This window comes from Notothenia coriiceps, unplaced genomic scaffold (assembly GCF_000735185.1).
Source record: "Notothenia coriiceps isolate Sejong01 unplaced genomic scaffold, NC01 NC01_scaffold00011180, whole genome shotgun sequence".
NCBI lineage: Eukaryota > Metazoa > Chordata > Actinopteri > Perciformes > Nototheniidae > Notothenia > Notothenia coriiceps.
In genome coordinates this window covers 259,518-275,922 of record NW_011343881.1, presented here as the reverse complement: position 1 = coordinate 275,922, position 16,405 = coordinate 259,518, and the positions used below count along the sequence as shown (strand labels likewise).

General features: G+C 38.7%; 1 protein-coding gene across 1 annotated transcript; it reads left to right on the top strand.

Moving 5' to 3' along the window:
* Positions 1 to 7,657: 7,657 nt before the first annotated feature.
* grap2a (GRB2 related adaptor protein 2a) lies at positions 7,658 to 15,780 on the top strand. The gene is made up of 7 exons (XM_010772341.1): positions 7,658 to 7,839; positions 8,042 to 8,133; positions 8,552 to 8,671; positions 11,139 to 11,328; positions 11,927 to 12,019; positions 13,866 to 13,982; positions 15,291 to 15,780. The coding sequence occupies exons 1-7, from the start codon at positions 7,762 to 7,764 to the stop codon at positions 15,468 to 15,470; spliced, it is 870 nt and encodes a 289-aa protein (XP_010770643.1). The 5' UTR covers positions 7,658 to 7,761; the 3' UTR covers positions 15,471 to 15,780.
* The last annotated feature ends 625 nt before the right edge of the window (positions 15,781 to 16,405 follow it).

Sequence of the window (16,405 nt, the reverse complement as noted above, 5' to 3'; positions counted from 1 at the left end):
TGTCTGTATAATGAATAGTTATTGTCTAAAGCCGGTTTTTTGATCAATGGATGAAAGTCCATAGTCCCTAGAGCGCTTGGTTTTCTTCAACAAGGTAAGGCTTTTTACGTTGGGGTGCTTTTTATTAGTGTGTCGTAATTACCCTTCAGGAGACTGTAAACTTCTTCATCTTATTATTACCCGGGAACTTTATTTATTTTGTATATCGACGTGGATTATATTTTTTCTTTATATCTTCTATGTTTGTACAGAAGGTTAGAAGGTTTAAATTTGGTGTTATTTCTATTTCCGTTTTTTACGCTTGATTTATATATCTTGTGTTAGAGTTATGTTATATTTGGCCATTTGGTCTGCTTAGACACTTTCGTATATTGAACTTTTTTTTTTTTTTTGGTGCACAGGAGGACATGAAAAAGAAAGAGAACTCATTGGTATCACAAGCGAGTAGCTGGCCCCAGGCCAATAAGCGGACGTTCTTTCCGCGACGGCCCTGGCCATCGTCCTCTACCTGGTATAAGATCTAAATGGATTAATTTTGTCACAAAAACAAACATACATAGTGTATGTGGAGTTTTATGTTTATGTTTGTAAAGTTAAATATTTTTTATTTTTGTATTTTTATTTTAGAAATAAAAAAAGTTGAAATTAAAACCACAGACTTACGTCACAAGAGTTGAAAAAGTATTGGTTCCTTGTGAATGGTTATTTTTTGTGAGTGTCCTGGTGGATTGTCGGTGTTTATAGGGTTTTGTTAGGTAGGAAAAAGATCTTGGTCTAATGTTTAGTGGACTTTTTTTAAGAGGACGTCTGGGTCAGAGTGGTCGCATATAGTTGGAAAAAGAATGAGTTATTAGGTTCGGTGTGAATACAAAAAAAGGGAGCCGCACTGGAAACACACCACGAGGTCCTACGCAACCGACACAAAGCGGACACATGCGGATTTGTTCCTTTGTGTGAGTTGCCTCTAGTCGCCTAAGTGTTGCACTTGGTTGGTTAGTCGTCGTCTGACACGAGTGGTCCCTCCCACCTCCGACCTCGATGAGCCTCGATGTTACTCGGAATTTCCGTTCTCTCAGCTTTGAAGTCACTTCTGGGCATCAAATTGTCTCTCGACATACTCTTGGTTACACTCAACTTTAACGTGTAATATTTGAGATAAGATCTCTAGGGAGTTGTTACCTTCATACTACAGCCTTTACAGGGTACTGGTACTGGAAATTTCGAGCGAGTACGCCTCTATAAGGGTCGCTCTCACGCTTTTTGTTTTAATGAACATCAATAAATTTTACGACTTTTAAAATTGGTTAATATGAGTGGGCCTGTGTTGATGCTCCCGCCGGCGGTGCCTGGTGGTCAAGAGGCGCCTGGGGTGAAACTTTCGGACCGATTACTCTCCTCCACGGACTATAGCTTCCAACGCGTCAAGTTTAGGGCGGGCCATTGTGGTGTGATGCCACGGGAATTCATATCGTGATCGGAAGCAATGAGGTCGTCTTACAGGGACGATCTAGACCAGTAACATGTCAGCGAAACCCTTATTCGCAGGATTTACGGATTTAACATTTAATATAAAAACCCTTCTTATTTGAGGTGTCTAGCGAGTTGTGGCCAGCACAGAGTGAGTCAATTGTGCGTTGGTGTCCTGTCTTGCAACAGATACTCGTCTCAAGGGTTGAGAGAGGGGGCGCTGGGGGTTTTATTGACACGGTCTCTGACTCTGAGGGGCGGTGCACGCTTAACCAGTTACCCCGCCACAATACTTACAGTTGCCCCGCCCTCTGTACGTTTTCTACCGTCGGGCGGGGACTTTTTAAAGGTATTACGTGTGAATATAATATTATCATCTATGTTATTATTGTCACAAGGGTACTGTAGGCTGTATTGTGGGGTGTCTAGAGCTTGGAGGCCACACGGTGAGAATTCCGTCTGCGCCGTCACCGTTTTGTGTAGCAAAACAGTACGACCCTAGTTAAAACTATACAGACTAGCGATAAAGACTAATGGTATTCTCAAAACAAAGTTCCTCCGAAAACTTCCTTTTGATGTTTTTGTGTACATCCACAAATAAAAGTGTGATATCAAACGAACTAACGGGCAGACATCCAAAGGGAGGATTTACGTGGTTTTCATCGTAAGATTGCATTTATTTCATGGCTGCGCTGCGACCAACGGTGTCAGTAGTTCTATAGGGCAACCTTTCGCGAGAGGTACGTGTTAGGAGTAACTAGGTTTATACCAGTAAGGAAACATAGGTCGTGGTTAGCACTTTCATTTGTTTCCCCGCATTTGGGTTCTTTCTTTGAGTAACCGACACAGTTAAAGACTGTTGCAGCATCTAAGCAAGGCTCACGGGGTGCGACACCGATCTTTTGAAATCGACCTTTAAATTTAAGTTTTACCGTTTTCTTGCGCTTTTTTGAAGTGTCTCTTTGTGTTGTAACAGTGAACGTGTTCGTTCAAATATGTTTTTGTTTACTAGGGTGTGCTTATGGCAGAGTGCCTCACGCAGCTACCGGTTCGGACAGTAGGTTTCTTGTCCTCTCAAATCGATCGCGGAGTGCGTTAAAAATTTCTAGCAAAGGAGTTTTAAGTAAAAAAGCAGGTATAAGATCACTTTTCAGGCGATGAGTCCATCGTAATGTATGGGCTTTGAAGAGTGTCATGATAAGATAGTTTAAGACCTTCAAAAGCGTGCTTCCCAAACAAATATATAGTAAGATCGGCTTACATTATTTTGTAGAAATGAAGGATTTGTTTGTACCGCTTTTACTATATTCTCGCAATGTCATATAAAGTACTAAATAGCCTGACAATTAATGTCGACAAAAGGATATATATATACTGTTTCGTGGTCGGTCCATGTGTTTTTCTTTTTCACAAAATGGAAAATAAAAAATTAATTTATTATTATTAAAGTACAACTAACAATATACCTAAACGCATCAAGTAAACACAATGACATTACCAGTGCTTTCTACCCAAAACGATTGTAGGAACTCTGTAACGGTGACATCACCTGACCCGTCCGGCTAAGAACCGTATCCGCCAGCGGATCCCGGTCTAGACCCCTGACGTCGAGACCCTCCTCTTTTTTATGAATACTTGGCAACCGTGAGTAAAAGCGGAACTACATTGTTGTAAGAATATCATTTCACATTGTGGGAAAGTGGGCACATGTCAAAAATAAACGGAACATGAGACCCGCGACTTCACCTGCTTTTCACCCCCTCAACAACCGAAGTAGTCCGCGCGGGCGTCGAGTGTCCGGTTCACGCTGCACCCTCGCCTCTCTCTCTTTTCTCTCTCTCTCTCTCTTCTCTTTTCTCGCTTGGCCATGGCGCGTCAACAATATCTTAGACCACGTACGACACGGTTACCTCTAATTTTCCATCTACAAGGTGTTGGTCCCAACTCCTCTCGAGGGGACGTCTACGACTCTCCGAGTCACTCCATTCATGGAGACTCACAAATCTATCAGTAAATCGATNATAATTTTGTGAAATGTTAAAGGTCCCATGTCATGGCCATTTCTACTGATCATAATTCCATTGTTGAGGTCTACTAAAATAGATGTATATTGTGCAATGTTCCAACATTGCACAATATACATCTATTTTAGTAGACCTCAACAATGGAATTATGATCAGTAGAAATGGCCATGACATGGGACCTTTAACATTTCACAAAATTATAGTTGTTACACAATCCATATGTCGGTTGACCTTACAAAAAACTACAGCTGAAATAATTATTTCATAAGAAGATCGACAAAAAATGTATCCGCAAAGATTCTAAATATTCTACGGTGCTGATTCAACGTTTTTCCTTCAGCATAATTTTCACGTGGATATCTATCTTAGTTTTCAGGTTTGATCAGACAAAACAACCATTATAAAGACATTCCCTCGGGTCCTGAGACATTTTAATCTGCAATTTTTCATTATTATTATTATATATAATAATTATATTATTATATATAATTATACGAAGGCGTGTGGCGCAGTGGATAGAGCGTTGGTGTTCAGATCAAGGGAGCACAGGTTCAAACCCCACTGCAGTCAGCATGTCGTTGTGTCCCTGGGCAAGACACTTCACCCCAAATTGCTCCAGTGGGGATTGTCCACAGTATTGAGTAAGTTGCTTTGGAGAAAAGCGTCTAACAAGTAATGTAATATTATTATGGTTGCAGTTTTTTCACAACGTGGTAAGTGTTGTGAATTGAAACTCAACTACTCGTCCAAAATAAGCAGGGCCGCCCCTCCCTACAGGCCGATCACGCAGAGTGCGTGGGGCCTCAGCTTGTGGAGGGTGCTTCATTTTCCGTAGGGAGCCTCATTTTCCGTAGGGAGCCTCATATGAAGCGCAAATGCGGCGCACCTACAGTGTAAGCGCTGCGATGAGGCCCCCCCCCCCTACGCTCGCGACACAGAGGGCTTCATCATATAACTTTGCGTGGGGCCACACATTGGCCAGGGGCGGCCCTGAAAATAAGTATGATCGTTTTGTAACTTAAGTAATGTGTTTGTTACATGAGTGAATTCATCCATTCTCCATGACCTCCTCTTACGCAGACTTTGATTACAAACTTATTTGTGATATTTCAAAAACAAACTTTTTAAGACAACAGGCTTTTGGATAGATTAAGATTTTAAAATACATTTATTATGACATGGCAGTTTTAAAAATACAAACAAACTTTATATAAATTCACTAGAACTAGCTCTTCCTTGACCAACTATTACAGTGAAACACTCCGTACACATTGACGAACAATCACATAACATCATATGTTATATTGTGGAGCCATTTACGATTTAATAATTTAGCTAATAATACTCACATAAAAAATGCATTATTAATAATGTTAAAGTTAAGGATCTGAACATCGTCCACTATTTGTAAAAGAAGGCACAGAAATTCAGAACAACATTGTGATTGTGCCAGAAAAAAAGGAAGAAAAGAAAGAGTTTTAGCTGCTTCTGTTCTCTGGATAACTTCTGCCCTCATGGACCGTGCAGTTTAAGATTGATGTGCAAAATGAGAGAGACATCTCTGTAGTTTAAAAAAATACTGAAACTTAAAAAGAAACACTGAAAGCAACACTTCTTACAGGAACTTGCTCTGCATCATCTTTGTGTCACAAAAACGTAGACATCTCTTTAATATACTCAAAAAGATATTGATTCCTTAGATCCCCAGTCTACAGAAGACATGAGTTGGCAACTACTTCTAATCAAATTATCACTATTCAATTGTCCTTTTTCAACAAAATCAAAAACTTTTTATTGGTTTCAGCTTTTCATTCCAGCGCACACGGTTGACGTTGTAAATTCAAACAACTCTTGGTCTTAGGCAACAAAACTACTTGGTTAGGTTGAGGAAAAGAAATCCTGCTTTGGTTCTAAAAGAGTAAGCTTAAGCCTGTAATATAGCTCAGTTTGTTACACTGAAGGCCAATGGACTGCAGCTTGGTCCACATGCGGAGGACCGAGGTTCGAATCCAGCCCGCGTATCATTCACTTAAATAAAGACACTGGTTGCCATAACACATATTTAGATTTTCACTGGACAAACAGTGTTCTCTTGTTGTGAGAAAGTCATGTGTTGTTCTTTTTCTCGGCCATAGCTAAATCTATCTTAAATTAAACAAGAGATTGGTGTTATTTATACTTCCACACCTGCCTTGCATCGCTCCCGGCACGTAAAAAGCCGTAACATAACTTATTGTTGAGTAAAGTCAGCAAACCATATCATAATACATGTTATAATAAGGATCATGTTAGTTGAAGTAAATTAAAAGCTAACCAAGTAAAATATTCACTATTCAGTATTTTGCTAGCAATATCTGTTCGCATGCTAGCAAGATAGGACTAGCAAGCTAGCTGTAACTAAACTACGCTGCATGATCAGTTGTCGGTTGCTTTGTTACATTAGCTTATTAAGTCATTCGTTCAAATTAAGTACATTTAAAAGCCACATCAACCCCGGCAGTGATTAGCAGAAGTTATTCATTCAAGCTGGTATTTTGCTCATTTGATTTTGCTTTATTACAACACACAGTCAGCCCATTACGTAACATTATTTTGAATTCTTTCAGCAGATCCGTCCACAGATCTTACCATTGAGAGTTTTGTTTGTAGAATCTTTGTATTGAGGGATTTTTGTTTGTCACATGGGAAAATGAATACACCGGGTGTTTCACAGCAGTACATCTACTCCTATGGTACTCCAGTTGAAAGAAGTTTCAAGCTTGCAGAACGCTCTACAGCTGCACGAGTGAAGCGATGTTAGATTCAGTTTACTTCACCACATCCTTCACTTCATAACCACAAAGATAGTGAACATTGTTTTCACATCTGTGGGAAACCTAAATTAGTAAGTAAGACTGACTGCTGTCATGAGATTCAAATTCTGACTGAATTTAAAATCTGACTTTTATAAAAGTGTATCTCTTTTAATTGGAGAATAACATTTTCACTAATGTTGTCCTAACCTCGGCATTGCTGCTTGTTTATCCGTAAACAGTTAGTCAAAATGAGAAGTGGCTTTTGTGATTCTTCCTAATTTAAAAATACATTACAAATAATTTTTTCCAGTTGCTTTACATATCGTTTCCATGTATTCAAGTGCCCTAAAAAACTCAAGTCTGAAAAAACTGATAGGCTTCTGTGTTTACAGTGCATATAGTCCTGTGAATGTGTACTTTCTTTACTTAGATTAAACTTAAATGAGCTCCGTTATGTTTTGTTATAGGATTCAAGTGTTTAATTTACCACTTTTAATAACCCTAATAGTTTGTTTTAGACCCTTTTTAGGGCTAAACAATAGGGCACAGTCCAATATCCAAATATCTGGAGGTGCGTTCTTTGTTAAAGGCAATATGTCTGTATTTGCTGCAAAAATGTCCCGGTCCATGAATTGTTTTCAATACACAGAAAAATGTTGTGACTTCCTTAAAAAATTATCTGGTGATTCTCTTCAAACCACTGTCGTTAAGTATCACTATTTACTAGTGATGGGAATTATGACTCTTTGAAGGGAGCCGGATTTTATGGCTCCGTTCCTTTCAAAAGAGCCGTTTTTTACAAATGGTGCGTTTCATCACTGCCTGGGTTTTGGTTGAAGTGCATCCAAATGTTGCTGCGTTTGGCTAATTTTCCATCTGAAAAACACGTCGTCTACCTGTCCTGTACCACTTGTTATGACTTCTCTCTCGCGCGTATTCCGTTAAGACCCACCCACATCTCACTCCTCGTGCTGAAACCTACCAATCAGAGTAGGGGCGGGTCTTCACAGAATACGTTTGGGGAACAAAATCAAGCTTTTTAAAAGGCGAGGGGATTTTGGCAGGCAGTGAGTGCGGACAAACGATTGAACGTTAAAAAGAACGGCTCTCACCAAGTACGACTCGGTTCCCCTCGTTCATACCAAAGAGCCGTTCGAAAGAATCGGCTCGTTTGTGACCGACACATCACTACTCTTTACAATCAGCAAGTTTTATCTCAGAGAAAAAAAGAAACGTCTCAGAAAACAATATATACTTTTGCCAAACATGCATACATTAGTAGTTTTTACAAAGATTGCAACCCCCCCAACTCTGATTACGTTTAAGTTTTTGGAAACTGTATTCGATAGCAATTCAATTCTTGATTGAGAAAGTATAATTTCATTCATTCTTCCTCCCTGAACAGAAACTCATCGCTGATCTTGTCTCTGCGCCTTCTTCTCTTCGTTACCTTTTGGATACTACAGCCGGTCCTGATGGAGGCCAGAGGGAAATTTGATTTTGCTGCAACAGCAGACGATGAGCTCAGCTTCAAAAAGGGAGACATACTTAAGGTCAGTGGACGATTAATTTATTTAACAATATGCCTTCACATTTTTTTTACTTCCTCATACTCCATACTGTGAAGCTTCCTGCATGATACTGCCATTTTCAAATGCATTTTCTTTTGCATAGTCATTTGTAATTATATTATGTTTTTGTTTCTTTCAGTAAATGCTCTTATTTTTCTATTTTAATTATTATTTTTCTGATTAGGTTTTAAGCCCACAAGATGATTGGTATAAAGCAGAGATGAACGGGCTGGAAGGATTCGTGCCACAAAACTACATCGAGATGCAGACACCGAGGTGAGAGACAATAAATCCTGTTTCAAACAGTTAACCTGGAAAAGAGTTACCTTTATGGGATGACATTCTATTCATATTCATTCATTCTATTCGCTAAACACTTAAAGACATCACCGCAGGCTTTCGGAACTTGGATGGACATTTAAAACTTTTTAAATAACTATTTATCGATTAATCTAGAACATATTCAGTAGTTGCAGCCATAATTATCTGTAAACAGTCAACTCCACTTGTGCAAAACTGTATTTTGTACTAGAGAAGTTTGTGTTTGTGTGTGTGTGTGTGTGTGTGTGTGTGTGTGTGTGTGTGTGTGTGTGTGTGTGTGTGTGTGTGTGTGTGTGTGTGTGTGTGTGTGTGTGTGTGTGTGTGTGTGTGTGTGTGTGTGTGTGTGTGTGTGTGTGTGTGTGTGTGTGTGTAGGTGGTTTCAGGAGGACGCCAGTCGTAACGCTGCAGAGGACATCCTCCGCTACAAAGATGTGGGAGACTTTGTGATCCGAGGGTGTCAGAGCTCCCCGGGAGACTTCTCCATCTCTGTCAAGTGAGTTAGGACCCTTGCCCTTAAAAATTGATATACAGGTCAGGCTTTCCGTTAGCCGGTAATTACCGGTTTTTAGCTGGTAAAATTTATAAAAAAACGGTAAATTCAAAACCTGCCGGTCGAAATGTCCGATAATAATGCTCATACAAAACTTAGATAACGTACGGCCGCCGATCATTATCGGCCGATATTCACTCTTAATAGTTTGATCGGTGCTCTCTATAAAGGTTGATCAGGAGAGCCGATCAGATGAAGCAAAATACATGAGACTTTTCTCTGTGTGCGGCAAAAGAAGCTCGCCAAAATGGCTTCACCGGTCTGGCAGCTTTTCAAGGTGTCCAAAAAGACAATAAAACGGCGGTATGCAACGTGTGAAGCAGAAAGAGAGAGAGATCACGATCAGCTGCAGCTCTCCCGAATCACAGCTCCGCCCGCTGCCTGTGACGGACCGGTGAGCGGAGCAAAACACACACTTTAAGTTAGACCTATCACACTTAGCCACTTTATCTACCTCTGGAACTAGCTAAACTAGTTATACATATGTTTATTCTTCACTGTCGGGTCACTAATTACTGGATCAGCGAGCTGCATGAGTCTGATACAGAAGAGAGAGAGGGAGAGAGAAATTTAATTATTCTCGTGTTATTATCCTAAAATAATGTAAACTTTTGAATAATGTACTTCATCTACTATAAGTAGTTTGTTTGAATGTAATAATGATGATTATAAAGTGAAGCAATATAAAAATGAGCCCCATTAACTGAGTTTTAAACATCAGCATATATTACCGGTCATAGTCCTGTAATTACCTGCTAACGGAAACTCTGCTACACAATTCTGATTATTATTATTATTGAAACATGACCGGTAAGTTTCTAATTTGTCCGGTAAAATGTATTATTTCCGAACACTTGACCGGCGGAAACCCCGATACAAGTATATCCAAATGGAATCCTGTCTTTTCAATCTTGTTTAGATCCAGATAAAAGTGGATTTAGGTTGGTTTCTAAAGTTAGAAACAAAAAAAACAACTTCCTTTTCTTTAACCTTAAAGCTGCAGTCAGAAATATTGTAAGTGTGTCATGGCATTTAAGATATGCCAGTGTTAAAGGTTCATACTGTTGTGTAATCAGTAAAGAGCTTTAAGAAAGCTTCACTCTAGAAATATAAATCATCTGTATGCTTCCTGTTGTTTTCTGTGCTAATAATAATATTAGTATTCATAATAATACACCGTTTTTGTATAGCATTTTAAATACAAGAAATGCACATTAAAACGCCTTACAATGAAAAATAAATCCAAAATTACTTTATTTCAATATGTTTAATTTGATTAGAAATAAAGTTTCTCATAAAAACTGAATATTTAAGAAATGCTCGCAGATATACTTTTAGATTATTGTCCTAAGTATGACGGTACAAGAAACACCAAATAAGAACAGATGTTGTGGCTCAACATAATTTAAATGGATCAAATGTAAGCCTGTTAGAAAAGATCTCTCACAATCACTCCCACATAATTCAACCCTCAGAAACAGTAAACCCAATGTTTCCTTTGCGCGTATCATTATATAAAGAAGATTTCAACTCTGACTCATTTTCTCGCCTACTTTGCTTCACTTACATGCTGCAAACTCTGCAAGACTCTTACATATTTACAGAAGGAGACAGCTGCAGGAGCATCACAGTAAACAAGTTGAGTTAGTTTACCTATGAGTGTCTGCAGATATTCAGACCACCAGAGAAAAAGATCTGCACACTCTGATGGTTGCTTTTTTATGCTCAGGACTTCCATGATCAATGATACCAAGAGTACAACAGAACACAATGATAAGAGCAAACAAACAACAGGACAACAAGAGTTAAAAGCAGTTGTTTTTACACATAGTTCTTACATATTGCACCTGGAATGCTTGGAGGTCGGTTGTTGGAAATCTAGGAAAGTTCAGACCTCTTGAGTTTTTTTAGGGATTTTGTGTTTAGATAAGGATTCGGCCATAGTGAATATTGAGGTTGTAGTTTTGTCCTTTGACCAGCAGAGGACAATCCAGCCGAGGAAACTAGAAAACCTCTGGAATGTTGCTGCACAAGAAGCCTAGTCCTTCCTCGAAATATTTTCAAAGCAACACTTCTCACTACATTTCTGTTTATCAAATACTTACCCAGCAGCGCTACTTTGAATTCTTGAAGAAAATGTTGTTTTTCTAGATTCAAAAACAAATCTAAGTATCATTTATCCAGTTGTATGCTCAATACTTCTCAAAAACACGCATTTCTTAAACAGGAATGCTCCACGAATTCTGTGTGAGTTTTTGGATTCTTCTTTCAACATGAAGGCATGCGAGAAAGCAACATGTTCTTCGATTAAGTATTTCTTTAAAGTGATTGTCAATGGACCTTGTAAGTGTCTTAATGTGGCTTTGCACTTTACTCTGTGTTTCTGTGTCCATGCTATATTTCCCCCTAGGCATGAGAGTGATGTTCAGCACTTCAAAGTGATGAAAGACAACAAAGGGCAGTACTTCCTGTGGTCGGAGAAGTTCACCTCGTTAAACAAGCTGGTGGAGTTTTACAAGTCCACCTCCATCTCTAAGACCAGGGAGATATACCTCAAAGACGGGAGCTCGGACAGTAAGAGCCCCCCCACGCCAACGGCGGTAAGAGACAGTTCAGTTTCACACAGGGGCTTAGTTTTGATTTTCAATAGTTCAGTAAACTTGCTAAAAGCAGATTTCAAAGCCATGAAAAGGTTACACCACAGTGAACTATTCCACCTGGGCGGGTGGGTTTCTTTTTAAAAATGTGGTTGGTAAAATATCTAAAGATAGAGAACTAAACATGGTATAACCATGCTTTTTTCCCATATTAACAAACACAATGGTGAGAGCCATATAAAAAAACTCACTTGAAAAATAATAAGAAATGAACAACAACAAAAAAAGAGAAGAAACTAACTTACTAAAAACTGTAAAAATGATCATGATCAAATCTTTTGGTTTTGTATGTATGTATTCCCGGTACATTTGCACTCTATTTTCTCAGTTTCATTTTATTTCTTGGAAGTTAAAGAAATCATATAAAAAATGTTTGGGAAGTTACATGATATGTTACATGATATCCTACATTTCTGAATCATTTGGAATGAGTTCAAATGTTTTTGCTTCCTTCCTTGTTGTTCACAGGGCGTTCACTAGAAATAGAAATGACAGCTTATACTGTAGTTCCTGTAAGTCACGGTCTGCTTCCTTCCTTTAGGGGAAGAGGGGAAGTTTGCCTGAACAACGTAACACGGCGGCAGCCATCGTTGCTTCAACGCGCAGAGCTTCAGACCAGCCCCACAACCAGCTGGTATACATTTTACTTTTGCTTCCTTATGTGTTCATTTGGAATGTACGCTATATTTTATTAAACTGTTTTTTTTTTAAAGGTTAGTCTGGATTCATGAAAACAACACAATAACTAAAAAAAAAGGCAGTGGCAGGGCAGCATCTAAAAGGAATGTGTTTGTCAATAGAGTCTGGTGGCTTTAAAAAGAGCATAGATAATGGCTTAAAGGGGACCTATAATGCAAAATGCACTTTTGTACGTCTTTTATACATGAATATGTGTCCCCGGTGTTCCAGTGAACTCACCAAGTGTCAGAAAATACAACCCTCTCTCTTTTCCTCCATACCCAAATCTCTAAAAACAGGGCTGCAACGGATTTGATACATGTGGATTCTGATTTGCACCTCTATGATGTCACAGAGGTGCACTCCGCCTGTATGGTCAACTCTCCACCTATCAGGGGAATGAGAGGTTGCCGTGGCATGGCAACAGCATAGCAACAGCATGGCAACAGCATAGCTCCAGCTCATGCAAAGACAGAGCTGGAGTGAGGCAAAATGAGGCATGGCTAAAATGCATGATCTGTTTGGTATTTTGAAAAATAAAACTTATAAATATACCTTATATAGGTATGGCCCTACAATATATTATTCAAATATAGCATGATAGGTCCCCTTTAAGTTACCCATCGGAAACTTCTGAATCATACATGATTCAAGTTTGTTAACAATACATAAGTTAACATGTCAATGTTGACATCTCATTTTACATGAAAAACGAACATTGCTCACTTGGGTGAAAATACGTTTGGCCCATCCATTCATCCAATGTGGGCTTTCACGTATTCGTGAGACATCCTCCTTACTGCAGAGCGTCTCTCATTATATGTGTTATAATTTTTTTTAACGGACGTTGTCTGATTATATAATCATATGCGTGGGCCGCTAGTGTCTGTTGATCTCCAGATTAACAGCAGCATGAGAATAACCTGCCGAAAGTGCCGATGCTCCATGGCGGAGGCTCCGGTAGACATTGCCGGGATTTGCGTTTTTACCCCCTTAATGTCTGACCAATGGTTGAACAGCATTTCCGAGCACATAACTTGTGTTTAAAGTTTATAGTCTATTTGAGTTTTGCCCGTGTGAATGCAAACCAAATCTTCTGAAAAATGAAACAATGTAACAAACTGTCGTCTGGTGCGCACCAGAAAACGGGCTATTACTGTAGGTGTGAATGCACCCTAAGTGTTGAATATAGTTCAAATCATCAAAATCTGCAAAGTAACTAAAGGTGTTGAATAAAAAGTAGTGGAGTAAAAGTACATGATTTAGCTCTAAATTGTAGTGGAGTAGAAGTACCAAGTATAACATGGAAATATAATATTCAAGTAAAGTAAAAATGTTCTAAAGAAAATACAGTACTTGAGTAAATGTACTTAGTTACTTCCCACCTCTGCATTTACCTCGCGTGTCTGATCAGCTGATTCAGCAGTCGACTTTCCGATATTCCCATAACGAGTGAAAACACGACAGTATGGAACATGGCCAATACTAGCAGACATGGCCAAAAATAGTTTATGAACTATGGTTAGATCTTTGGAAGCATGCCGGTTTGGATCGCAACAGGTTTAGAACTTGTTAGCACTTGATAGTTACACTTATTCCGTGTGGCTGTAATTAATTTTCAATAAACACCTGTTCAAGTTTAACCTTACCTTTCCTTTACCAGTGAGTGCATTTGAGTCTTCACATAAAGCTTGGAACACAAGTCAGAACGAATACTATGATTGTTGATAATTATGAATCAGTTGTTACTTGTCTGTTTGAGTGCACAGTCAGCTAAAGTGCTTTTTTCCTTTCTGTTCCAGGCCAAGAGAGTGGGTCTGGAGGAGCGAGCTCACACCATCGGTCACACAGGAAGAAGCAGCCCTGTCAGAGCTGGCTTTCCTCCCCATCGCGCATCTGAAACTTTGCCCCCCCCTCAGGTCAGCCCCTCTCTTTATTTGTAAAAATCAAACAGTTAGAAACAGAACTACGCAGAACCTTATCATCAAATTACTTTTTGACTTAAACTCCTTAACAAAACCTATAGAGTGTTTTCTCTAGGATTTTGTCATTGATGCTGACTTGAATCATTCATAGATAATAAAACTAACTTGTTGAGTTTTATTGTTTCATCATTCAAGCAGGCGTCTAAAGTGTAACTGAGTGAAAACTTGTTTTTCTAACCCTAACCCTTATAAAACTCATTTTGGCCACAAGAGGCTGAAGTGCACCATCAACCAATTCTCTAACAAACTAATAACATTTATAATTTCCTAAAAAGCAGATAGGCACCAATTAAAATACATATATCACAGAAAGAAAGTAACATACATATGTTACATACCTTAATAATACACTAAATATTTACCTAGTTTTTAGACTGCATTGAGAAATTAAAACTCACCTGAAAAAAAAAATGCTTGTTAATTACAGGGAAAACTATTTTATATCACAAATGTAAGTTATTTGTAACTTAAACAGCACATATTTCTATTCGCTGAAAGTTTTTTTTAATCATAAATAATGGTTAACACTTTAAACAGGACATTAAAGGGGACCTATCATGCAAAAAGCACTTTTTGATGTCTTTTATACATAAATATGTGTCCCCGGTGTGTCAGGGAACTCACGCAGCGTCAGAAAATAAAACCCTCTCTCTTTTCCTCCTTACCCAAATCTCTAAAAACGGGGGCACAACAGAGCTGATCCAGATTTGCGTCCGATATGACGTAATATCGGAAATGTAGGCTGGCTTTACACCCACGGCCCTATCAGAAACGTTGCTATCAGAAACAATTCCCGACTGTTTTGGACGTAATATGGTCGGTGTTTACATTCGCATCGCTAACACTCAGAGCTAACCTGTACTGGAGAGCATGTGTGTGAAGAAGCAGGAAATAAAAAGAAACTCACCTTGTGGTATAACCGGCAAGAGAGAAAGCCTTTGAGCTCCATACTGTTTCAGAAATAATCCTTGATAATCCATGATATGGCGTTTAATCACGGCAGTATTTAGTTTAGACAGTAGCTGCCGGGCTTTTTTTTATCAATCTTTTTTTTTTAAAGCTTTATACATAAAATCAGCACATTTTAAACAGGAAGTGAAATAGAGGGATATGAGGCATGGCTAGAATGGGTGATGTTTTTTATATGTTTTTATATATCTGAGATCTGCCTAAAAATAGCATGATAGGTGACCTTTAAACTGATATTTATCACCAACATTTTACCTATCTTCTGTCCCTTAGAGGGCGTCCACGATGCAGGTCAAGGCGCTGTACGACTTCAACGCAGAAGAAGAAGATGAACTGGGTTTCAGCACGGGCGACATCATTGAGGTGTTGGATCGCTCTGACCCGTCGTGGTGGAGAGGAAAGCTGCGGGGGAAAAGCGGGCTGTTTCCTGCCAATTACACAACGCAGCTTTGAGAAAACACCGCAGGCGAAGCACTTACTGAGCCTGCACGCATTCACAGACTCGCTCTGCAGCTGCTGACTAACTGACTTATTTAACCTCAGCACTTCAAGTTCATCAAGGAATGTGAGTCAGATACTGTTTTCAGATAATATTCATACATCTAAAAGGTCACAGACACACCCAAATGAACTTTCCAAAGCCAGCCAAATGTTTGTTGGCCGGTCTGCTGATGAACTGTGTCTGCTTGTGTTGTAAGTGTAGTCACATTTTATACCACATAAAGTTTTTTTTTTTATTAGTTCAGTTGATTTCCAAGAGGTTTGAATACTTACCATAGATGTGTAATTTCCTCGCAATAAAATTGTTGTTATCACTGATTTGAGGTTTTAATTTAATAATCTGAGTCATGAGGTACTTCTGTGGAAATACAAAGGAAAACCACAACAATTCTGCAAAGAAACTCCTCCTTTAAAGCATTTTTGTTTTCAAATTATTATTATTAGATTTGTTTTATTGTTTTAATTATTTATATAGAAACCTGAAATGTTTTTATCGAGGTAATTATTAAGTCATATTTCGTGTCTCTGAGGGTTGTCTGAACCAGCCAAAATAAAACCAAAGTAATAAAATGTAGCCTTTACAATAAAAGCTTCCCTATGGTACTTTTATTTAAACTATATGGCAAGAAAGTGTTTCTTTATATATGATTAAAAAAAAACTTATATGTATGAATTAAATTATGGAAATAGACTGCAATTATATGCTCACTTCAATGGCAGCAGCTTCAGTATGTTTATTAGGACCCTTTAACATGTAGACACATGTAAACCAACCTTGTGCGCCACAGCCAGGGCGTACACATCATTTCCATTCTCTTGATGAAAAACACCTACATGCACCACCAAACTGACCCTTTTCTGCATAGATGTACTATTGCCTTGAATAA

What these genes read in the sequence shown, in the direction of transcription:
- grap2a (XM_010772341.1), top strand. Translation starts at nt 7,762, where the DNA reads ATGGAGGCCAGAGGGAAATTTGATTTTGCTGCAACAGCAGACGATGAG. An exon ending in ATCGAGATGCAGACACCGAG is followed by an intron (nt 8,134 to 8,551) that starts GTGAGAGACAAT and finishes GTGTGTGTGTAG; the next exon opens with GTGGTTTCAGGAGGACGCCA. An exon ending in AAACTTTGCCCCCCCCTCAG is followed by an intron (nt 13,983 to 15,290) that starts GTCAGCCCCTCT and finishes TCTGTCCCTTAG; the next exon opens with AGGGCGTCCACGATGCAGGT.